Source organism: Alligator sinensis, unplaced genomic scaffold, assembly GCF_000455745.1.
Source record: "Alligator sinensis unplaced genomic scaffold, ASM45574v1 scaffold24_1, whole genome shotgun sequence".
In the NCBI taxonomy this organism is placed as follows: Eukaryota; Metazoa; Chordata; order Crocodylia; family Alligatoridae; genus Alligator; species Alligator sinensis.
In genome coordinates, this window is record NW_005842609.1 from 452,849 (window position 1) to 477,427 (window position 24,579).

The 24,579-nt window shown below is 44.9% G+C and overlaps 1 protein-coding gene across 1 annotated transcript in view; it reads left to right on the forward strand.

The window, feature by feature from the left end:
* The window catches only part of LOC102373847 (tetraspanin-36-like), a 29,897-nt gene extending 6,080 nt beyond the window's left edge, over positions 1–23,817 (forward strand). The window contains exons 2-7 of the mRNA XM_006033136.3: positions 15,203–15,394; positions 17,376–17,450; positions 17,949–18,044; positions 19,138–19,290; positions 21,373–21,456; positions 23,595–23,817. Of these exons, the coding sequence (XP_006033198.1) occupies positions 15,203–15,394; positions 17,376–17,450; positions 17,949–18,044; positions 19,138–19,290; positions 21,373–21,456; positions 23,595–23,681 (687 nt within the window). The 3' untranslated portion in view covers positions 23,682–23,817. The remainder of the gene's footprint in view (positions 1–15,202; positions 15,395–17,375; positions 17,451–17,948; positions 18,045–19,137; positions 19,291–21,372; positions 21,457–23,594) is intronic.
* Positions 23,818–24,579: the final 762 nt, after the last annotated feature.

Below are 24,579 nucleotides of genomic sequence, written 5' to 3' on the forward strand. Positions count from 1 at the left end.
AGAGGAATTTAAACAATTGTGTTGGTTCTTGAAGAAAATGATGGTTCATTTTATTTTTTCACCCCGCTGCTGAGGAAGACAGAGGTTTTAAGAAAGCAATTTTATTATTTAGGGGATGCCCTACACTAGAAGGGAGCAGTTTTAAGGAAGACAACGGCTTTTATTGTTATCTGTCCTGTGGCACCTGCAGGCCATACCTGAAAATGAAGATCCACTGTAGAGCGCGCACAGTCCCTGCTCCAAAGATTTTGCAATCCAAGCAGAGGTAATGGGGCATGATGGTAGGTGTGCGGCAGGCAGTAACAGTCTCCCTTGCCCCATGCTGCTGTTTCAGCCCTTCTCTCCTGTGTATGGTAAGGGAATGATGGGAATTTTTTACCCCTTCCAGGAGCAGTGGTTGAATTGTAAGCCCCTAGTAACTGTTCAGTAAGGATGTACTGATATATTAAGAAAAAGGTTCTTGGATGTTGTTGTTTGCCCTTGGGGCTTGACTATTTTGCTGCTGGAATATGAAGTCTGTAAAAGTGCCAAGCTCTTACTCTAACTATTCTCCAACTATTTGGGTTGGTCTAATAAAAGATATCAAATTCACCCAAGGAACCTTGTCTGCCAAGCTCTTACTCTACTCTTGGTATGGGTGCGTTAAGCCAGTGGAGCTCAACCTTTGGCCAGATGAGTGGTGGGGGATGGCCCAAGGGCTAGATGGGACCCTGCGCACCAGGACCGGGCCCTGCACACTCTTAGTTAGTACCCCTGTGCACCGGGATTGGGGCCCTATGCTGCCCCACCCAGCCCTTTGTGCTGGGATGCACCCATGCTGCCTCCACCCAGCCCCACGCACCGAGATTGGGCATGCAGGGTGGTGTGGGGTCCCAATCTAATGTGCAGGGCCACAGAGCTCAGGGCACCACATGGATGTGTGGGGAGCCCTGTGGGCCAGATGACAGTGCTTGGAGCTGGATCTGGCCCATGGTATCACTTCCCTTGAGTGGATCACCTTTCCCCAAGCAAGTTTGCACAAGAGGCTTTGAGCCATAGCTATTCCCTTCAGTCACATAATGTATATTTTTATTCTCAGCCTTGAGGACCCAACAAAATGCTGGAAGAGCCAAGGTGGTTTGTGTTCTGTCTCATTCATCGTCAGGGACTGTCAGCCAGGATATGTGGGCCAGAGCATCGCTCTTTTATTGGAAGTGATGCTCTAAGAGGCAAAAAGAGCACAGGTCAATTTGTAGACCCCAGCAGTGGGAGTCAGAAAAATAATTTATTGCTTTTAAATTGAGCAAGTGTAATTTTCAGTTCATTGAGAGCCTAAAAAAAAGAGATTGGCAATAATACAGATATACAGTAACTTCTCAGGGTATAGCAGCATTTCCAGGCTACCTGAAGGCAGGGACAACAGAAAGTAAGACTCCAGATCCAGCTTGTGGGTTTTTTAAAGCAGGTGCTGGTTTGTTGTTTATCTGTGCATTTGTAGCTTGTCCTTCTTGGAGTAGAGGAGGGCTTGTCTTTCTATTCTGTATTAATCCCCAGTTGCTGTTTTTACTTTTGATGGGGTTAATATTTGGAGAGAGTTGAAGCCCCTCGGGTTTCTTGCCTGTTCAATCCAGGTTTAATCCATCATTGTGTCCTTTGTGTTTCCAAGACTATAAAAAAGGACTAGCTGGCTGTTTTAAACCTTGTTGCCTGTTCTACAGTGTCTGGCAGGCTTAGAGGTGTACTGTGCAAGGTTGTGAGATGAGCATTTCCTCATTATTGTGCTCCGTGTTGTCTCTCGGGCCTCAGGAAAAGTTTATTTGTGAAAAGGTCCCATGCACCCAAGTAGGTCTGAGAAACGTTAAAGGTCTCAAAGCCCTCTAGCGCTATGGAGCGACCGAGTTCCAGACGAGAGCTGGGAAAGTGCTTTCCATTTTACACTTGATAAATCGGCTAAAGTTTCCTCTAAAGCCTCACTCGGACAGAAACAGCAGAGATGTTGAAAAGAATCCCCCGGGTATGACTGAGACGCAAAATGTAGTGAACAGCCAGGACCATGCAGTGAACTTCTGTTGATGGCACCTGAATTTATTTTGCTTAAGGTCTTCGATGTGCTCCCATGCATTGGTCGAGACATCAGGCGATGCAGTTCTTAAATACATGTACTGGCAAGTCCGACAGGTAGAATTTGTAGAAGACTGCAGATGAGATGCGACTCTCTTCACCGGAGAATTAGTGATGCTAATTCATTGCTACCCTGACTTCAATGCTTCCTGGAGTTGTCTCTTTAAATACGATACAGGTTTTTGGTTTACATGAAACAAATGTGAACATGTGAGACCTTTATCTAAAAAATGCATAAATAAAGCAGTGATAAGGATTTTTTTCAGTATTTCGGTAACAGGTTTTTCTTTCATTTACTTGTGCTTGAAATCAAAAAGTTTTGTGTGTACTTTAGGAAGATCAAAGTTGGGTAAGTGCTCTATGGGGCTAGGTAAATAGTTCCTGTTAAACATCTTAAGATCCTGATGTAAAGTGGTCATTTTCATCTAAGGCACTCGTCAGGTTGATTGAACTTTGTTTTTTGACCTAATTTGAATGCAGAAATCTGGGGGTTGTTCTTGGGCTTATGGTTTGACGGTTATTTTGCACCAGTGTGAAGGCATTACACTGGGAACTGGAAGGTCTGGATTTCATACTTGGCGCTGTTGTGGATGTGCTACAAGTCTTTTAGCAAGCAATTGTTCTGGTGTGTTTAGCTTGTAGTTCGGTGTCCTTCATCCTCTTGGGGCAGGTCCCCATGAGTCCATGTGCGCAGTTTGTGGTTCCTCAAAGCCATTTGAAGCACCACAAACAGTGCACGTGCACCTGTGCACTGTGCTTACTTGCAGCAGGGCAGGTTTTTTTGACACCTGGAGATCCAGTTGCAGGCTAGCTGTTTGGTAGTAGGTTCAAGGTAGGTCCTAAATACATGTGCTAAAGGATTATGTTGTTTTCTTTTACCCCACTGCAAGAGGCTCAAACCTGTATTAAGATCACTAGATCTTTACATCACATTGCTAAGCTTTAATAGACTTATTGTGCTCCTTGGTTAGATCTGGTAACAGCTGATGGAATAGTTTTACAACAGTGGTACACCTGGTATCCTACATTAAGCTGTTGCTGACGGAAAGAACTGCCTGCCAGTATTGGCTTAGCTAATTCCCATGTTCTTTCCATTATAGTTAAGCACTGACTTCTTCCCAGGCTGGGGCATCTGAACAAACTACCATGAGGCAAATCCGAGTGTGAACTTGCAGCATGTCGGGTACTCTGCAGTAACTGCCTGCGTGCATGTTCTGCATCGCAATAATTGTGAAATAGCTTACTCCTCAATGGAAGTGGGGTGAGCTGCTTTGCATTTACTGTGGGATAACACAGGTGGTTTGTTGCATGTCCGCTACTCCGCTGTAGTTTGCCTGACAGTAACTTTTCATGGAGCTGTGCTATAAGACTTCACTAATAGTACTGTTTCAGAGATCAGAAAGAGCTGGTCATGTACTATGTACAGTGACCAATATAGATGGCAGATTTCCACTGTGCTTAAGATTTAGCTCTTACTTTTTGTGGGTGGACTAGATTTTTTTTTATTTGCTCAACTATCAGATGTGTCTTGGAAAGACAGCACTTTCATCTAGGCAATTATAAAGCAGAATGTAATACACAGGAATGGAAAGAGGTCTCCTGGGTTATCACCAAATCCAATCCTTAATCACAAGCAACACTTGTAGAAGATGGGTTGGCTCAAGAGACTGCTAATGAGTTATCGGGCTCATTAGGTCGAGATGAGCAGTTTTGGAGACACCAGTGACTGACCGGTCTCAGCCATGTCTGGATAGATTTGTGTCCACAGCACCTCCTTCCCCCAAAGTCATAATTCCTAACTTCTTTCCTCAGTGGGGATGAGGAGTGAGGTTTTTCTCATTTCTAAAGGTGGCTCTTGGTGAAGCACTGCTGGTGGGGAAGCTTCTGTTGCTGTCTCCTGTACTATGGAGAAATTGCACATATCAATAATCGGAGTTATTAACCTACCTGTGTGCAGGGGACTACATGGGGGAAGGAGGAACAGAAGCCTGAAGCCTCTATTATGACTGCTTACAATGCCAGTAAAACGATTTTTCTGTGCAGTGTATTTCCTCTGGGGAGGCAGCATACCAACAACGCCATCTTACTGCAATGACATCTGGACGGTGAGCAGTCGGAGAAGCTATCGCAACCGGTTTGTGAACTGGATTCTCCAGACCGTTACGGCCTATCCTGTTATATGTTGTTACATCACTTCCCCTTCAATTTTTCTGTGCGGTTAATGGCCATTACACAGACTGTAGCCTCATGATTTTTGTATTGAAGCATTTTTATGTTGAGGTAAATTTTTGACTCAAGTGCAGACGATCGTTGAAAAAGCCTTAAACCCCCCTGGGGTTGGGATTGTTCCTGGAGGTGGAAAAATCCCTGGATTTTTCCCCTGTGGCCATGACTTTCTTCTAATGGGGCTATTTAAGCCCTGTTATATTTGCAAAGCCGGCTGAAACATGGGCCTTGATTGTACTGAATGACTGATGCAGTTAGAAATGTGCTTTGAAGAGTCCCTTGTGACTTTGTAACAATAGGCTCTATTAAACTGCTGGCTACATTTTGACTAGATCAGAAACCAGAGGATTTCAGAATAAAGGTTTTGGCACTATTCAGTTTTGTTTGGCGATTCTCATGAAAGTTGTGACAAATCTGTGCTGAAACTGTTTAAAAAAAATCAGGTCTAATTAAAACTCTGTAGCTTTGAGGCCCACTGCTCAAGCCACAAATTAGTTGCTATTAAATGGCTGAACTTCACATTGCTCGTCCTATGCGGTCTGATTTCACACTCGTTTGAAGTTCTGAGGAGATTTACTGAGTTGCTTTGGCAGTTCACACTGCAGGAGAAAACAAGCTGGAGTCATGTGCTTTGCATGGCTTGCAAACCTCGTGAATCCAAAGCTTCCCTAGAGAAAGCCACGCCAAGCCATACTTCCTTCTTCCTGAAAACTCCCACCCCCTTCCACCAAGTAGCTGTGCATTGCCCATCTCTCTCAGAGAGCTGGAAAGACCAGTGCAAGGAATGATGCTGCCAAGGAGGAATTAGAAATCAAAATTAAAGTCACCTTGTGACCAGGCAGAATCCATCTTTCAAGGGCTTGTACATGGCAACGAAAGGCCGTGTACAGACACGCAGTTTCTCCAGCTAGAAGACAAAAGTGTATAGATGTTCAAGAGAAAAAACGCTACTCTGGGAGGAAAATAATCTAGGGACAGCCAGGGTTAAATTACTAGAATTTGGGGCAAAAAAAGGGGTATGGACAGGATTGGGCCTTTGGGCTCTGTGATTGGCAGGAGGCAGTGGGTGCTTGCCCAGCTTGGAAAGAGTCGCCATTGAGGCGAGGGCCCAGTCCTGTTGGGGCCAGGCTGCTTGGCTCCTCTTCCCGAGCTGCTCCCCGCCTGCACTTCCCTGCCCTGTCGTATCCCGGTACCCTGCCTGCCCCTCCCCACCGTGCCCCAGCAGGACACGGCACCCAGTTGACTCGATTCATGTCTGGAAGCCAGGGAAGGGTCCAGCCCTGTCCTGTCCTGTCCTTTCCCCTCGCTTGCCCCACCCAGCGGAGGATGGGATGGCTGCTTGACCTCATACTGCCAATCATAGCAGGAGAAGGATCATGTCTCCCAGTGTGCCCTGGGACCAACACGGCTAACGAGGTAGCTGATGTTGCTACCTCTAAATCAGTGGCCAGGGATGGTGCTCATCTTGTCTTGCCCTAGTTGATTATGCTACCAGAAGTGGGGTGCAATTCCCTGCAGCCCCAGATCTGCCCATTGTGTAGCTGTAGGCCTGCAGAGCTGAATATTCCCAAGGTGGAGGTAATGGAAAATTGGGCCTGATGAATCAGAAATGTACCATGTGTCACTGATAGTCAGCTTAGGAAAATGAGGTTAGTATTGATTGATTTAGCCTTGCTTGGCTCCATTTTCTCTAAACCCCAGTTGTTTTTTGTTTGCTTTTTTTTTTGACTCCCTGATTGTTTAAAAACCTGTTTTCTTTCAGTCTAATACAGGCAGGAGCTAGGGAGCACAAACCTTTCTGGAGCTAGCTGCCCAAACAATCCACGTCATTATGGCTGTGGCAGCAGCAATAGTCATGGCTTTGTTTCTCAGCTCAGCTGCTAGAGAAGGGGATTTTCTGACAAGGCTTTTCATTTTTGACCATCTCTTTAGCTGCTTTTATGGGAATTGTTGTTCAGGGATGTGAACAAAACAAAGGATGCTTCATGGGAAGCCTTAGCAGGCTGTGGAGTCCTTCAGGGAATGAAAATCAGCCTGTGGAGTCCTTCTGGGGGTAGTGTTAGGATATTGCCCTACACGGGCCAACCATGCCTCTTACCATTATTACAGTGACTTTAGATGGAGTCAAGTCAAGCCAAGCCAGTTCTGAGGCTGCTGTGACGATTGAGGCACCTTAGATGCTGTAATATCCCTCCTCCACTCCGCCCTGCGTTTGGCTAGCTCTGTGCACTCTGTTGTTTGGGCTAGGGACAGACCTTACACAGAAACCGGCTTAAGTGATCAGAAACTGGTTTAAACCTGTAACGGAATAGATGTTCAACGCACATAAACCAGTTTGAAAATGGCTGAAACCAATTTGAGATAAACTTGGTTGAATGTAGAATTAGACTTAACTGATTTGGGTCAAACCAGTTTATGTGATATCTATCCCATATCCCTTGCTGGTTTAAGATAAACCAGACACCCCCAGGATCCCAGCATGCTCTCTGGGCTGGGTGGGGCTCTCTATTCCACAGCAGAGCTGGCCCCTCCCTTCTGCTCCCTGGCTGCAGCTCTGGCAGAGACTGCAGACCCAGCAGGGTCTGCCTGGCTTCCCCCTACCCTACCCTCCTTGCTCATTGCTTAAGCAGGAATTCCACCCCCCATCCCATCTCCCACAGCATGGACCCTAGGGACATGGTATGCTAGCTAATGCTGAGAGGTGTCTGTGTGTTTCTCTCTCCAATTTCACTGGGACAGGCAGAGAGAACAGTGACCACTTAGGGCTATTTGGAACTAATCAACAGGTCAGGTGTTAAGCTGTTCAAGAAGAGTTAGAACTTATGGCGAGAGCCTAGTGTTTTGCTGGTGAGGGGATAATCACTGTATCAGCCCTCTGCTGGCTTGCTGGCCATCAGTTTGCTGAAGACAGTATACAGAAGCAGGGAGAAGGAGACTGAAAAGCTCTGTATCATCAACAGATGTATGCACTGCATGCCCCCTCCACCCCTCGCCTCAGAGTGCTAGCTCAGGCCGCAGGGCTGGCAATGGGGAAAAGCCTGGGATGGTGCAGGCAGACCTCCCTAATCAGAGGTCCTGCTGGGGCCTGGCCACCTTCCCCTCAGCTCAGCACTATACAAGGGAGGGAGGGCTGCTGTACCACCCTCTAGCTTCTAGCCTGAGCAACTGCAGGTCTTTCCCTCCACTGTGCCCTGAATTATGGTCTTGGTAGGGGTGTTTTGCCTTCTTGTGATGTGTCCAAGCCATTGCAGCTTCCTTCATCGCATAACCTCCAACAACGGTTCATAGGTTCCAGTTTTCTTGACTGATTTGCTGCTTGGCAGACTCATTGGTCCGGTGCTCAGTGTGCGAGACACGCATTTCAAATACCTCAGTTCTGTTCTTTAACTTCTCATTAAGCGTCCATGCCTCACAGCCTTAAAGCATCCTAGGGATGACCACAGCATGCAGCAGATGGAGTAGAATGATAAAAAACTAAATGCATAGTTTCCTCCTTCATCAGCTATGTCCAGACTAGCTTCATTAGGCCTTGTCCAGCGTCTTAGCTTTATCAGTGCAAATCTGTGCTGACATGTATTGAAATTTGCACTCTTGTGATTTAGCCGTGGTTTCGAGCAGATTTAAACCACTCTGATACAAATCTTAGCTTTGCTTGTCTAGTCTATACTAGAGACTGCAGTTGTGCAGTTATATTAGTCTGTGGCTGTCAGTATTTTTAACAGGCAAATTCCTGGTTTGGATAGTCCTGGGCCTAAGTGTTTCACCTGCTCTCGGTGGCGGTGCTTCCAGTAAATCTTTTGAAATCTGCCTTGCAGAATTCTTCAGCACCTAGAAATACATGATCCCTGTATAAATATGTTGGAGGAGTTTGTTTGTTTTTTTTAGCAAATCATAAGGAAGAACAAAGGAAGTTTCCTGACTAGGAAGAGGTCATTTTGTCTCTACCCAAATATATCTTGTCTACTTGCTTGAACTCTGTCTCCTTCAATATTTGCCTTTTCCCGAAACACATCTTAGTCTTTTGAATCAGGCTGGTCAAGTGAATTGCTAGGAATAATGTTAGTAGCAATGTACTTATCCCACCATCATGGTTAGCAAATCACTTGGGTACTGATCCAGATTTTTGAAACTACTGTTAATTTGCCAGTAGATGCTGCATATGTGAGATGAGTAACTTTCAGCTTGCTGGGAAAGTAGTTTTGCAAGCTGCTTGATATTTTATTCCTTGTGCGATGGGGTTGATCCCATAATAACACTGTATTTTTCTCACATACTGCAGGCATCTGAATAAGATGCATGCCTTATTTTAAAAAGACAGAATCTCAGAGGTTTTTTTCCAGTCATGGCGTAGATCTGGCTTTTTTGTGGAAAGATTATGTTGCAGAAAGAGGGCTCTTTCTCTCTTGGCCAGCAAGCAAGCAGGGACAAAGTCCAACCAAAAACTGCTGCCAATTCAGTTGCAGCTGTGAAAGGGTTAGCAACGCCAGACTCTGCACCTGCTCGCTTGCTTGCTGGCTGGAGAGAAGGGGAAGCCATTTTGCAGCACAGTTTTTCATGCTTCTAGTCCAGTAAAGAAAATCCAATTTCCTGTTTAATTAGGATGTGTATATTTTGGGGGACTGATTTTTTTTTTTTTTTTTTTTGTGGGGAAAGGGTTAATGCAGTATCTGAGTGAATACGGTGTCTATTTTACATCATAGAACTTAGTCTACTATACATCACAGATCTTAAACGCTTTACAAAGGAGAGGAGTAAGGATTATTGATGGGGAAAGTGAGGTACCGAAACTTTAAATAGCTTGGCTGGATTCAAAAGTAGAACCCACATCTCTCGATTCCTAGTACAGTAACTTTTTTTCTGCTGGACCATGTTGGCAGGCAATATTTTTTGTGCTCCCTGTCTGGGTGCTTGAAGCTCTAGAGTGAATAATGAACAAACTTCTTTCGGGTGTGAATTACTGGGAATAATTGTGGTAAATCACTGGATAGATTTACAAAAGTTCAGCAGTTGTTTGAATATGTACACACAATAAAAGCTTTGACCCTGCAAAGCTTAGTCTGAACTTGGCTCTTTCATTTGTTAATCTTTTTTCCTGTTTGATCTACTTTATGCTTCCATCTTTCCACTCTCTTTCAATTTTCTTTGGAGCACAAAAAGCTCATTCTTTGTCGACATCTCCCTTTGTTTGTAGAAGCTTTGCCTCATTTTTGAGGACGGACTAATACATTTGGATAAAATGAGAAAAGAGACTGTATCACTGAAATTTAGATCTGGATTTTGAACCTCACCAGTATTTGGCAGTACTTTGGCCCCAGGTCTGAGTGATCATTACAACGGTATTCTGAAATGATTTATTCTCTTCCCGTCAGAGTTTGAATCTGAGGCCCTTCCTTTAACATGAACAGATTGTTTATCCAGAACTCAAACAGTTCCCTAGCCAAATCCAACTTGATCTTTCCCAACACTTTTGAACACTCAGTTGTATTAAAGAACATGAGTGAAATCCTCACTTTATTTAAGTTTATGGGGAAAGTGAGGAGCTGTACCCAACACCATCCATCTTCCTGTCTTGCTACCCAGTATTTTTACAAGCAGAATTCTGACTTGCCATGAGAACGACCCTGCTTGTGGTATTACTAATACAGCCGAGAAGCAACACCAGCCTGAAAATCTTTTGCAAACTGCTTGACATGCGATTTTTCTGCTGAAGTTTGTAAGTGGTATAGATACAGCTGGTTAAATCTCATCCAGTGTCAGTCAAGCCCGTTACTACACCATTCCACTTGTTCCTGGTTTCCTAGTCTTTCTATTATTTCATTTTTGGCTCTTCTAAAACTGCTTACACTAGCTTGGATGGTTTATATCAGCTTTACTGTTCCCATTCATCACTTACAACGTTTCTCCTAAGGCGCGTGGTCTAGCATGGGGACAAGAATCCTAGGAGACGGGACACCGAAGTTTCATTCTTGATTTAACCATTGATTTCATTTCCAATATGTGACTTGGGAAGTCCATTAATATTTCTGTTAATCAGTTTTCCCAGGTCTGAAATGTAGAAGAAAATGTATCTGTCTTGCTGCGATATTGATAGGATTCATTGATGTTTGGAAAGGCTGAAACTAGAAGGCCTTCTAGAAATGCAGAAAACTACACATCTACATAGGATCCCCCTCCCCTACAATAAACCCGGTTCTTTTAACCTTTCCTCATTTAAACTTGGTTCCTCCTCTTGCTGCTGAGAGATTAATGGAAATGTTTTGAGCACTGAATTCATAATTAGGCACAACCAGAAACATAAAGACATTATCAACAAAGTTCTGCGTGGCTTTCAGAATTAAAGGTTTACAATATTTAAGACGTTTTCAGGACTCCTGGTGTGTGTACAAGAGCATATGTGTTTTGCCCATCTTTTTCTGTTGCGGTACAGTCGACAATGTGGGACTCGAGAACAAATAGGAAATGAGGAATGTAATGGATGTCTTGGGGGATGAATTGACATTTCCATGTGTTAAGAATCTCTTGCAAAGTCTAATTTATGAAGCGGAGGAATTTGGTCCTGCTGTTTTGTCTCCTACACTAGAAGCACAGGACTATTTATAGCATTTGGCTCTCTAAGGCCATTATACGATGACAGAAGGTTTTAAATCCTTGGAGTACCACAGATTAACTCAACTGCATTAAGTCATACAACTGCACTTCATTTCTGTCGTGCTGTTGATATAAGATTTTACTCCTAACTCTTCTGGCACAAAAATGAAACAGGCAGTTCAATGTATATTGTAATGCTCAGTTAATGTGTCTGCCCCCAATTGCTTTTTGATTCCTCAAGCCATTTCTGCTCGGTTGCTCCAAGAACCGCGTCTTGAGCGAGAGGGTGGCCTGGTCTCGTGAGCATTGAGGACAAAGGTTCGCAGGCACTCGTTTCTCCCCCTCTTGGCTGAGATGGCATGTAGAGCTAGCAATGGTGTTGATTTGAAGTGGAGACATTTTAATCCTGAGACTTGGCATAAGTTGCCATAAAACTGTTCCCACTTTTAAACGGTCAGCAGGGCAGTAAAAAAATTGAGTAGCATAATACTGACTTTGACTGGATTTGAACCTGTGTGGGTGTATGCTTTAGATGGGGGGTTCTCAGAGCTCCTTGGAAAAGGATTCATCCTGGTCGTCAGACTAGCAACGTAACAGGGAGCTTTTGACCTTTTTAGGTATTGACTCCAGTCTGACCTTGTAGTGTCAGGTGTGTGTGAAATGAGATTGCGATCTCTGTTTAATTCCAGTTTAGCTCTCCATGTCACAAAACTACCCTCGCAAATTGTACTAACCAGCAACTTGCTGGTGGTACCAGCAGCAAGGCCAAATACCAAGAGGCCATAAAAAAGAAAACTTTTAGGTCAGGGCTGCGGGAACCCTACTGTTGGCCAGATTATATCAGTCATTGCTACAGCCCTTATCTCTGTGGGACTGTCAGCCAAGTGTTTTTCTCAGTTATGAACTGAGGAATCGCAACACGGCTTTGGGAATTGTCACAGAAAAGATTTATGGGCACCATCTCACGGGGGTTTAGGATACACCTACGGAGCAGTTGCAGAAGCAGCTCTGGTCTGTTCTAGGGATACCTGAGCTAGCCTGAAAGCCGAGGTACCGATCAAACACGGTAAATTATCCTGTGTTGAGCTCAGTGCTGCTCTGGCGGGATTGCTATCCGTACCTGAGCTGATTAGTTTGAAGCCAGCTCAGATGTGTTTTCTGCAGCATAGTCATAGACTTAAGTGCACAGGTCCTGAAAACTCGGAAGCCAGCCTTAAGTGCACCCAAATGTAATTTCTCATTGTGTGCCACCTTTTCCAAGTTACTTTCTAACCACTGGAGTTGCAGTCCTCCTCACTGGAGGATACTCGGTGAACAAATGTGTTGTTTAAGTCAGGAGCTGTGTTCAAAAGGAAAGGGCTGAAAGCTACTCCGGGAGTAACTATGTCGCTATCCATCTCATTTCATTGGTCATGCCCACTGTGAACTGGGGTCAAATCCTGACCTTCATCCCTGCTTCCTCACAAAATGGATGCTCTGCTGAGGTTGAGTTCCTGGTTTAACGCAGGAGAGTTGAGCAACCCTATTCCTGCAAGGGGTTGGACCAGATGAGCTTTGAGGTCCCTTCCAACATCTTAATTCGGTGGTTTCCTCTGCAAATGTCATGTTGGGATGGTAGATATTTCATGAAGAGGGAGGAGGGGGTTGTCACAAATGGATCCAGAGGTACGTGTTAGACGTGCAGACCTGTGAAAGGATGTGGTTGATTGCCAGGATGAACTCTGTGGCTCTTTATTGTGTGAGTTTGAGTTGGCAATGCCGTTCCTCTTCCAGATAGTTCTCCCTGATATTCCATGGAAAAGGCTCCTGGAATGACGTGGGAGTAATGTCCTTAATATGCATATGGCTTAAGTCAGTCCCAGTTGATTCAAGTGTAATTGGTCTCTGTGGTTTAGAGGCTTGAGCAGTGAGACAAAACACTAGAATTGCATGGGGTGAAACTAGTTTTAGGTTTAATATGGCTCCCTGCATCTGGATATAATTGAGAAGCCTGAGTCAGGCATGGGTGTGGGACTAAAAGGGAGCTAAAATAGTAGAAATTCTCAACCAGTTTTAGCACTGAAAACATCAAGTATACTGCTTTTAATTAAACAATACAGTATTAGGAGACCAGATGGATCAGGGGAGATTCTTTCACATTTAGGCTGCAAACCTGGAATGGCCTACATGAAATGCATGTACTCATTTCCACTCTGGTTTCTGTGTCAGTGGTATTAGTACACCAGAAACATCAACACCTTTATTGTTATTCTCCCTAGTGGTTTGATTGGGCTGCAAAGACTGAACTGTTACCATAATCCAAACGGGCTATGGTGGCCTTTCCACATCAATGCTAAGACATGGGTAGGACATTCTGCAGAAACTTTCATGTTATTCTCAGTGCTGTTCCCATTCTGTGGCTAAAGGACTCCAGCTTTCAGGGGTGTTAATCTGGCATCTTTCATGAGTGCTCAATCTGTGAGTTTCAAAATGGTAAAAAATGATTTACAAACAATTTTATTTTAAAGGATGCAGTAACCCATTTCCTTTAGAAACGGAAGTCCTGCTTTGGGAATGTGCTCGGAGAGTTGCACGCATATAGATGCGAGTGGTGGAGATGATGGCTTTTAACTGCAGCTGTGCTGAAGGGTTTATAGTGTACATTGGCTTGAACTGATGCAAATTTCCTGGAGCAAGTTATTCGTGGGAAGGGTTTCTTCAGCTGTTTGAAAACTTGCATAAGCATTGACTTTTTCCTTTTCAGCAAAAGGCTGAGATGATCTGTGAAGCTCTTCTAGGGTAAATAATAGAGCAATTATAAGCAAAAGGCTGTTCTCTAAGTAATGCGCAGTGGTTAACAGTGGTGGTTAAATTGTGTGCAGCCAGTTAGGACTTGTGCACAGAAAAGAAAAGAAAATCCTTGTTGGGAGTGGAATGGATGAGAGTGCTGTTTCTTAACAGCATCTCTGTGATAGCAATTGTCTCTTTAAACATGAATTTCTGTGAGTGCAGTGTATTTTACAACATATGGAGTCTTGAATAGAAGCTGTGTGGCCCCGTGAAAAAAGATATTAGTAACTGATGTGCACTGTTAAACTCTGTTTCACCCCAGCAGAAGCTGCCTTTTGTTGGTATTTGAATGATCCCATTATTTAGATGGCCTATGAGCTTTGCTCAGGCGCAGCATTGTTCCCCAGTAGAGCTGGTGACAAAAGGATTTTTTGGACCTCAGTAAAAGCAGTATCGGTCTAAAGGGCCCAATTCTGGGAGCTGCAGAGTGCTTCTTGTCTGGCTCTGAGCGCTCCCAGTGAGCTTAGTGGGCCTGATCCTGTTCCCATGAGAGCAACAGTAAAATTCCCACTGACTTCTTTAGGGGAAGCTTTGTTTCTAATGGAAATTGTGGGCACTTGTCGTCTTCATCTCAGCATTATCAGGCAACTCTGAGGCTGGGGCAGGGTAGAATGGCACCTTAGAGACTAACTAAGGCATAGGGCATAAGCTTTTGTGGGTGACAGATGCCTTTGGGTGAGGGAACTGCTGTGTAAATGTAAGATGACTATTGCCAACATCATTGATCCTTTCAGCATGGTAGAATAGCAATTTAAAATAGGATCAGAGCTGGTGAGTATACAACTCCTTTTACTTGCTTCTTTTAAAGGTTTTGTTGGACTTGGCAAGATTTTTTTTTCTTTTGCAAAGCTCTTTAAAAGGGAGTGTTTTATGTGAAAAGCCATGGGGAAAGCATCTCCATAGCTGCTCTGGAATCAGTTCCTTAGAGCAAGAATATTATCTGTATTATGTTTTTGTTTAATTTAGATAAGATCCTCAGTTAATTTGTTAATTTGAAAATCCCTAGTTGTGCCAGAGATGAAATAATATCTAGGGGTGCCGAACAACTGCAATTCCTATTAATTCTATTTGACCATGTCCCAGGAGCGCTGTATAGACGCCTGCTTTAAATATAGAGGTCTTTATGGAAGATGGAAAAAAGGAAGAGCAAGCTCTCGTGTACCTTGCTACTTTTCTGCGAATCTTCTGAAAGTTAGGATTTTTTCTTCAGGCAGATTGGTGCACTGCCCCACTGACTTTCTCCTTGCAATTGCATCTGCAGACACCAGAATGGAGTTGCATGTTACTTTGGTTTAGTTGCTACTTTCACATCTCTGCCTCTTTCCAGGTCTCTGCAGATCACGGTCACTGCTTTTCTTAAGTTGGCATTTTACTTGTGTTGCAGTGAACAGGTCATTTTTTCCATTATTATCCTAAAAAGATGTTTAACAAATAAACCTTGGATATTTTTGCATTTTAGGCGGCAGCAGCTGGTCTTAGCTATGTTGGGGCATATGTCATTAACACCTACAAGAATTACGACCACTTCCTGCAGGACAAGTATGCTCTGCTGCCAGCTGTGATCATCATTTGTGTTGCTGTAGTGATGTTCATCATTGGACTGATTGGCTGTTGTGCCACCATCCGGGAGTCCCGTGTTGGGCTGGGTTTTGTGAGTATTGCATGTTCCACCCTGATCTCTTGCACAGTATTGCTGAAGCGGGTTAAATGAACTGTTGGGCAGGGTGAAAATTCACTGTCATGGATCACAGGGCCTCCCAGACACCTAGTGTGGGCTCTTGCCACCAAAATCTATCAGACTGAGTTTGGTGAAAAAGTTTCTTCATTTTGCCGTGTGGAGTCTTTGTTAAAAAGCAGAAGCAAAACTGCCTTAACATGAAACCATGTGACTGTCTGTCAGAATGAGCCTGCAGTGAGATGCTGCGGCTAGTAAAGCGACCAAAACGCTGGCTTGCATCCATAGATGCTTCTCAAGCAAATCCCGGGACGTCATTCTCCCCTTGTACTCGGCCTTAGTGAGGCCGCAGCTGGAGTACTGCGTCCAGTTTTGGACTCCACAATTCAAAAAGGATGTGGAGAAGCTTGAGAGAGTCCAGAGAAGAGCCACGCGCGTGATCAGAGGTCAGGGAAGCAGACCCTACGATGACAGGCTGAGAGCCCTGGGGCTCTTTAGCCTGAAAAAGCGCAGGCTCAGGGGTGATCTGATGGCCACCTACAAGTTTATCAGGGGTGACCACCAGTATCTGGGGGAACGTTTGTTCACCAGAGCGCCCCCAGGGATGACGACTAGGTCGAATGGTCATAGACTACTACAAGATTGTTTCAGGCTGGACATAAGGAAGAATTTCTTTACTGTCCGAGCCCCCAAGGTCTGGAACAGCCTGCCACCGGAGGTGGTTCAAGCACCTACATTGAACACCTTCAAGAGCAAACTGGATGCTCATCTTGCTGGGATCCTATGACCCCAGCTGACTTCCTGCCCTTTGGGCAGGGGGCTGGACACGATGATCTTCCGAGGTCCCTTCCAGCCCTAATGTCTATGAAATCTATGAAGAATAACTACCCTGACAGGGTCTGATGAGCTTTTTTACCCAAACAGAACCACTGAGCCAGGTTAGGGGGAAGCAGCGGTGGGATTGAACTTTTCAGTTTTCCTATTTTTGGTTCAATGTGCTTGGGGATCTGACAAGTCTCATACACCAGCACCAGAGGATCTGGCATGCGGGACCAAAGTGCTGAGAGCCAAGTGAGCCTGTCAGTGGCCAAGGTTAGACCAGCCCTCCTAACCTGTCGCGTTGCTCTGCTCCTCCTTGTGTCTTTGCAAAGCTGCCTGTTAATGTTACAAAGGTAGCTGTGACCCACACTTCAGCCAGGTCTGCTGCTCTCTGGCACCAGATAAGTAGAGGAGCGCAGTTGCTAGCTGCGTCTTCTCCACCTAGTGCTTTTCTTATATAGCTGACAATTGAGAAGATAGGTGCTGATCAGCTGTTCTCATGGCAAGTCTGGTCTTCAGCAATGCATGGTCTGGGCCCAATCCTTAGCTGGTGTTTTGATTTCAATGAAGCTTTGTCAGTTCGTGCAAGCAGAGGACCCTAGCCTTTTTGCATATTGATAGTCAAGGGCAGTTTGGCATTATCCACAGCAGGAGTGACACCTGTTCACAACAGACATGAACAACAGTGAGAGTTTGAAATGATTGTAGTGTGGTACAAACAGGGATGAACCCATTCCAGAAAACGGTGTAGGGGGGTTAGCACTGAGGATTTTGCTGCCAGGGGTCCAGCTTGCTCTTCGAGGCTGGGTGGTCACATCAGGTTAGTACTGTTGGTCTTGGTGGACTCTTCAGGGAGGCCCAACAGGTTCAATGGTCTGCACCTGTTCTTAGTATAGACACACCTCTTATGTGGTGGGATTGTTAATTCAAATGAGTCTTTAGGATTTCAAGAGGTGTTGATCATTACCCTGGTCATATGTAATATTGTACCACAGCAGTTTCTGGAGTCCTTTTTCTCTGGAGAGGTATCTCTGGATAATGACAATATGTTTTATCTGACTTGAAAGATGCATTACATTGACTTAGTTGATCTAAAACCATTGGGCATTCTACTGATTATTCTTCTCTTTGATTTCAGTTTCTGGTCATTATTTTGATTATCTTTGTTGCAGAAGTCTCTGCTTTTGTCCTGGGATTCATTTACAGAGAAAAGGTAAGCTAAAAAATGAGCATATGTACTGTAATATTGAATAAAGGAAGGGCACACGTTATGTTTTACTCCCTTTTCCACAACTAACCTCTTATTCTCTGTTATTTCAGAATAAAAGGGTAGAGTATGAGTTCAGCTTAGGGTTGTCCCTAGGTAGGCACAGTGTGGGACTGAACTCCAAGTACTTTTGAGGATTTGTTAGGAAGAAAAAAGATCCAGGTGGTGCTGAATAGAAATTGGAGCAAACTCCTAATGAGCTTGCTGAAGTCATGCCTAGGCTCAAGATCTCCTCCCAGCTTTAAGAACCCTCTTCTATTTAAAGAGGAGAAGTGTTTTTATCAAAGAGTGCCATCAGGTTAAGCAGTGCAAGACTTTTATCAAAAGTAACAGTACTTGACTTCATTATGTTGGTCTTGCTGGGGATTTCCCCAGAGTTTCCATCTGAGATGTTTCTGAGCTGTTATTTTTACACACATCCTGCACTGTTTTTTTTCATGGCAGGTCAAAACAGATGTGCAAAGCACAATGCGTGCAGTCTTCCAGAAATATGATGGGAAAAGCGCAGAGGCTGATGTTGTGGATTACCTGCAAGAACAGGTAGGAGGAGTTATGTTCGGGCTCCAGAAAACTGTTTTAAAATGTCCAGTAGATATTAAACAATGAATTCAGCTTTGGGAAAAGACTGAGCTGGTGCTAATCCAAAACTGAGGTCTGCAGGACACTTAGCACCCTGAACTCTTGTTCACATGTATGGAAATAGATGTGACCCAGTAGGCTCCTAGCTTGCAGCCAGAGACCCTGATCCAAGAATCCATTTATTATATGGAAAGACTCCCACTCATTTTAATGGATCAGGCTCGACGTGTGTGCCCTGAAATGGTGATCACTAAACTTTTGCTTCTTATTCCTTCCACCCGTCTTAGCATTCTGTAGTGACACTTCTCACCAGGATGTCTTCACAGTGAATACATGTGAGGAGATTTTTTTTTTTTTTTTTACTACGGAAATGTTATCTGTTTTCTTTACTGGTAACTTTCTGAAGGATGGAGGTCTTCGTACAAATCTGTAATCCATCCTAATTATAGTCACACACACAATAGTGCTGACCAAGGATAAGGATGACTTTCTGATCCTGTTTTTGTTCTCTACAGTTTTTGTGCTACTGAAGCAACTTCCCCTGTTCCTTCTTCCTATCTTTCGGGGTACACCAACAGCAGAAGGAAGAAATGCTCTATGGGCCTAGCCTGTGATGGGCTGAATGCCGTAAATTCTGACTTGAGCGAGTTAGGAGTACTCCACTTTCATTTGAATAAGATGATACTGATGGTCCATTCACGCCTTTAGAATAGTGCTGGTGCAGGCATTCTCCACCTGGTGCTCGGGAGCTCTCATGATCATATAAGGTGCTCTCCAACAAGTCCAAAAACAGGGCTCGAAAGCGCTTGCAATTGCATCAAGAATCACTTTGAAAGACATAAGTAATGATGCGATGACGATTATACCTATTTGATTTTCTTTAGCGCTCCGTGAAAAAGGATAAGTTATCGCAGTAATCATTAATGAAAAAAGGTTGAGCGCTCCCATGCTACTACAATATTCAGAGCGTTGTAGTATTTCAAAGAAAGGCAGGACCTCAGCTGTACAACCTTCCACTCTGTTTGCATTTATTTAATCATGTCTTGTTTCACAGTTTCAGTGTTGTGGAGTGAATAACTACTCTGACTGGACAACCACCCCATGGTTTAATAGCACTGGTAATAACAGCGTTCCTGTGAGCTGCTGTAAACAGGATATTAAGAACTGCACAGGACAACTGAGTGAACCACAGGATCTCAATACTGAGGTGAATTTAATTACACTGAGATGGGGAAACTCTCCTCTTTGCCTATCAGCTCTCTAGAGTCCTCTGAGCCAGGCAAAGGAAGGTGGATGAAGTTGGCGCAGGTGCTGCAGAAAGCAACTCGAGCTGGGCCTGAGGGACATCAGGTGGGCAGCCATGGGGGGGCTGGGAGAGCGGGCAGGGGTCAGGGGGCTCGTGGCAGAGCCCCCCATGCAGCGCAGAGGGAACAGTGGGAATTGCCCCCCTCCTCCCACGCCCAGCAGCACCCAGTGAGTAGGGGCTTTTTTTAAACAACCGGGAGCTGGGGCAGGTGGGGCAGCCATGGGGGGTGCTTGGGGGAGCAGGCAGGGGATGGGGCCTGGCAGGGGTCCCCCCATGGTCCCCCTCCCTTCAGCCCCCCTCCCCTTCTCCCTACTTACCAGCATGGAGTCCAGGTCCAGCTCCTTGCTGCAGCGAGTGGGGACAGCCCAAATTGCCAAAGCTTTCCGAATCTTTTCCGAATCAATTCGGAGAGCTTTGAATTGACTCAAACCTTTTAATTGGTCCCCTGATTCAATTCAGATTTGGAGATTCGGCCACCGAATTGGGCTGAATCTCCTCTGAATCAAATTGGCACCCGAAGCTTTGCACAGCCCTACCAAGTATGTGTCTTCAGCCTCTAATTTATTCCAGAATTCTTTTAAGACATTCATTCAACTTAATCAAGGAAAAAAAACCATGTGGGATTCAACAAACCCTCATGTTCCCTTCTGATAGACCACTGTGGTTCCCAAGGATCTGTATGGAGCAAACACTTTCATGCAGTCAGTCACTTGTGCCAGTTATGGTTCATCGAAATTAGGGGTGCACTGATAAAGATTTTTATGGCCAGTCCCGATGGCCGATTCTTAATCAGCCTTATTGGGTGATACCAAACCGATAGCCGATATGCAGCCCAGAAGCTTGGAGAGCAGCTCTGACCGATAAGTCTGTGGTGTGGAAGGGGTGTGCGGAAAGGGAAGGGACGTTGGGGTGCAGATAGAGGCCCCCATGGTGAGGGAGGGAGTGAGGCAGGGGCAGGTGCTGCCCAGCCAGGGTGGTAAATGTGACCCAGGGAGTGGGATGGAGCCACGGGCAGCTCATCTGGGGGGGCATGGAGTCAGCTCCCCACTGCTGCGCACCCCCCCCCGGGGGAGGCATGTGGGGCACGTGCCCCCCAGATTTGTGCATGGGATGAGGGTGGGCTTCCCACTGTGGGCTTGGGGCCAGGGGCTGTGCCAGCCTCTTCCCAGTGAGGGGTCGGGCTGGGGCTTTGCTCGGGTTGGGTGGCAGCAGTGCTGGGAGAGTTAGCTACAGGGTAGGTTGTAGCCTCCCCAAAATTCACCGTACCTACTTCCCCCCCCCAGCCCCACCCCCCACCTTGAAGAAGCCGGCACAGCCCCTGGCTCTAAGTCCACAGCAGGCAGCCCACCCTTGCCCTATGCGTGAGTCCGGGGCAGGGCACATGTCCTCCATGCCTCCCCTGGGGGTGCGTGCGGTGGTGAAGAGCCGCCTGTGGCTCTGCCCTGATCCCGGGGTTGCATTCAACACCCTGGCTGGATAGCACCTGGCGCTGCCCCACTCCCTCCCTCACTGTGGGGGTCTGTATCTGCCTCCATGCCCTTCTCCCCACAGACTTCCTGGCTGGATGCTGCTCTCCAAGCTGCTGGGCTGCACTCCTGGCCATGTGCATGCTGTGGCTGTGTCCATGCACTTGGTATTTATTGTGACATTATTGGCTACCCCGGCCAAAAAAACTCAATTACTGATAATGTTAATTTTCCTGTTATCTGTGCCAGTTCAAAGTGACCATTATATCAGTGCATTTCTAACAGAAATGTATACATGGTAATTAGGGCTATTCAGAGGCCTGCTGCCACTCAATATGAAAGTGTTAGCTCTGGTTGAGGCTGCCGGGCTTCTGCATTTGGCTAGGTGGGTTACAGCAGAGCCACACAAGGTCCTGCCTGCTTCCAGAGACTGTGTAACTTGCTCCACTGTATTTCATTAGTTTTTGTTATCACATTACCAGTGAAATCAGGTAACACCTCTTCTCCATCCTTCTAGGGCTGTGCACCGAAGGTGGAACTTGGGCTGCAGAGCGTTCTCAGCTATGTTATGCTTGTAATCCTGGGATTTGCCATCATAAAGGTATTTAGCTCTAAGGTTGGGTAGTTCTTAATTCCTGCAGAAAATAGAGGCTTTTTCTCCCCTGTGATGCTTTCTGGGCCCTTCCTCCTATGCCTGTATGTAATTTTGTTGTGAGTTGCTTGCTCCTTTTGTGGTTTTGTAGTAGATCCAAGAGAATAAGGGAAGTTAATACAAACAGATGTTCTAGCAGGAACTCTCCATGGGAGTGGAGAACACTTGCTCTTTAATTCCAGACCCCAGGAATATGGGGGCAAAACAAATGTGCTGCATGGAGTTTGAATAGAAAAAGGTTTTTACAGAGACCTGAGGAGGGAGCAGGGCTGGGATTCACTGCATGTCTATTTCCACCCTTCTCTCCTTTTCTTTTGGACAATTTGCTCCTCTGTTGGCACAATAAGGAATGGTTCTGTCCAGACCTAGGAAGGCTGAATTGTTTTAGGCATTCGCTCAAGTGCAAAGGTTGGGGTTTTTTTAATGAGTTAAATGGCTTTTAAAATACAAATATTTTCCATAACTTGAGTAATTTGTTTTTAAATTCCGTTAGGATTTAAAAAACAAACGACCCTTGCCTGAGAACCTGAAAGAATAATGAGTTAGTAATATATAACAAAAATCAAATAAGTAATGTAATAATAACCAAATTTGCCTTACAAGTGAAAACTATTTTTGAAACCCTGGGATCAAACTTTGAAAAGCTTGCACATCCAAAACCCATCTCCATGTTCATGGAGATATGGTCCCAGAGTTTTTAACCCAGTAGTTTATCACTGTTTCTTTAGAATTTTCCTGAGCTAGTTGCATCTTCTTCCCCAGCCTAGTTTGGCTGATGTGTCAAACCCAGGGGCAGCAAAATAGTTGCTCCTTAAATGTCTGTATTCTATAAAACAAGGGTGTCAAACTCACCCTGTCTCCTGGGCTGGATCTGGAGTAGCGGGATGTGCACCAGTGGCAGCCAAGTGGGTTAATACAGCTGTTGCTCACACCACTGCTGACACATGTCCGCAACAGGGGACATGTGTACCCTGATTTTGGTAGCATGGTTCTGCCCCTGCTCACCACATCCCAAGCTTCTGGGCCCTCTATGATATGGCACTCTGAGCTGGATCTGGCCTGTGAGCCGTAAGTTTGACACCCTTGCTATAAATGATTGTCTCCTAAGTTGGACCAAAGAAAAAGCTGTTACTATTGAATGCCTGCATCCTAAACTGGGGTTAGTGCAGGAGCGAGGGTCATCTTTGCCGATCGGATTGTAGAACTGGGGTCTGATCCGATGATGTTAAAAATTCCTTTTCCCAATCCGCCCCCGTCGGAGCAAGTTTATCAGATACTGCATATCTCCTAGTGCAGGGGGGTTCAGCCTCTGGCCAACAGGCCAGATCCAGCCTGTGGGGCTGTCATCCAACCCATGGATCTCCCTACAGGTCTGAAAGCAGGGTGGCAACATTCATTACACCTCCCCTGCTGCCAAATTTCCAGACTTTTGGGGAACCCTGCAGGCTGGATGCAGTGTGCAGATTCAGGCTGGTGTGCACAGCCTGATCCAGTGCATGGGGTTACCGTGGACTGACACTGTGCACCAGATCTAGCCCATAGACTGGTTCTGCACCACTTGTCCAGCCTGTTGGGCCAGCAGGTTGAGCACCGCTGTCTTAGTGCTTTTTTCTAGGCTAGTTTTAAATTACTCCAGTAAAGGGGCCTCCACCATTTCCTTTTATTACTCTGTACACGGATACATTTCACCTTCTCATGATCTGTTGTTTCTTTTATTGACTGTGCTCATTCTTTCCAGCCCTTGTTCTCTTCTGACTTGGCATATTATGGTTAATCTTTTATTGCATCTCTTTATATGCTTAGAAATATTATGGATGTAATTCTAAACCCAGCACAGTCCTGCCAACAGGAGATGCTGCCTTGGAATTAGTACAGAATGAGTAATTGAGCAGGAAAACCCTCCTCAGTTTCCATAGTTATTTAAATAGGAACTTCCCGTATATTAGTTCTTTAGAAATGTGTGGGAGTCAGTGTCCATGCCAGAAAGATTAAAACCTAATTCAGGCTTAGATGCCACATTAGATTCAAACACAAAAGGGTACAGCTAAGGTAAAGCAAAGCTAAAGATCCGTGTTTTTCCTTTGCAGTTCTTTGGAATGATGAGTGTCTGTGTGCTCACATGCAAGAGGGAGGACAGTGGCTACCAGCCCTTGTATTCGGGGGTGTTTGCGTGATAAGAAGACAGAAAGATTATTTTTCATCTGTTCCTTGATGATAAAAAAAAAAAAAAAAAGGATTTGTATAGGTGTCCCTAAAGAACATTCATTGTACGACCCTTTTGTAACATACTGTATTTTATTTACCTGAACAGAAAGAACATTTGTGTTCAATTTAGACCGGCTTCTTAAGTGTATTGTGAAAAATGAGAGCTTTGATGCACTGTCCCCCTTGGTAATTTACTCTGATTTCATTTACCTCAACTCCCTGTAGGACTCTCTCAGACCTAGATGAGTGATATTCCCTGAAAAAAACAGCAGATGGTGTAATAGAATCCCAAAAGAAATCGATTTCTGCAATTCTGTCCATTCGTCAGTCCTATTCATAACCTGAAACATACATAGGAAAGAGCATTTTAAATCATTATGCAATGATTGAAAATGCAGGCACAGTATGGCCTACATTTTATCAATGGGAATAATGAAATAATCATTCCCATGACAAATGTTTAGGCAGCAAAAGAAATTTGTGTGGAAGGTCTGAATATTACTTCTTATAAGCAATTCTGGCATTTAGAGTACATATTCCTGCATATGGTACACTTCTTTTATTTCTTCTCCTATTTTTAGTCATACTCTCCAACCAGGTGGTTTTTAAAGATGTCAGAACCATATCTTGAGCTCTGAGCAAAATGAAAATCCTGTCTTTTGTCCCCAGCAATGGGCTGAACCAGTCCCTCCAATGTGAATATTCCCAAACACTGGGGAACTCTGGATTTGAACCGCAGGGCACAGACCAGCCTTTAGTTCTTTTAATTTGAAATGAATACACTTTTAGCAGATGAGGCATTTAATTTTCCCCTGTGTTAATACAAAGTTGGAAACAATTATTTTTTTTATCAATGTTCTATATCTG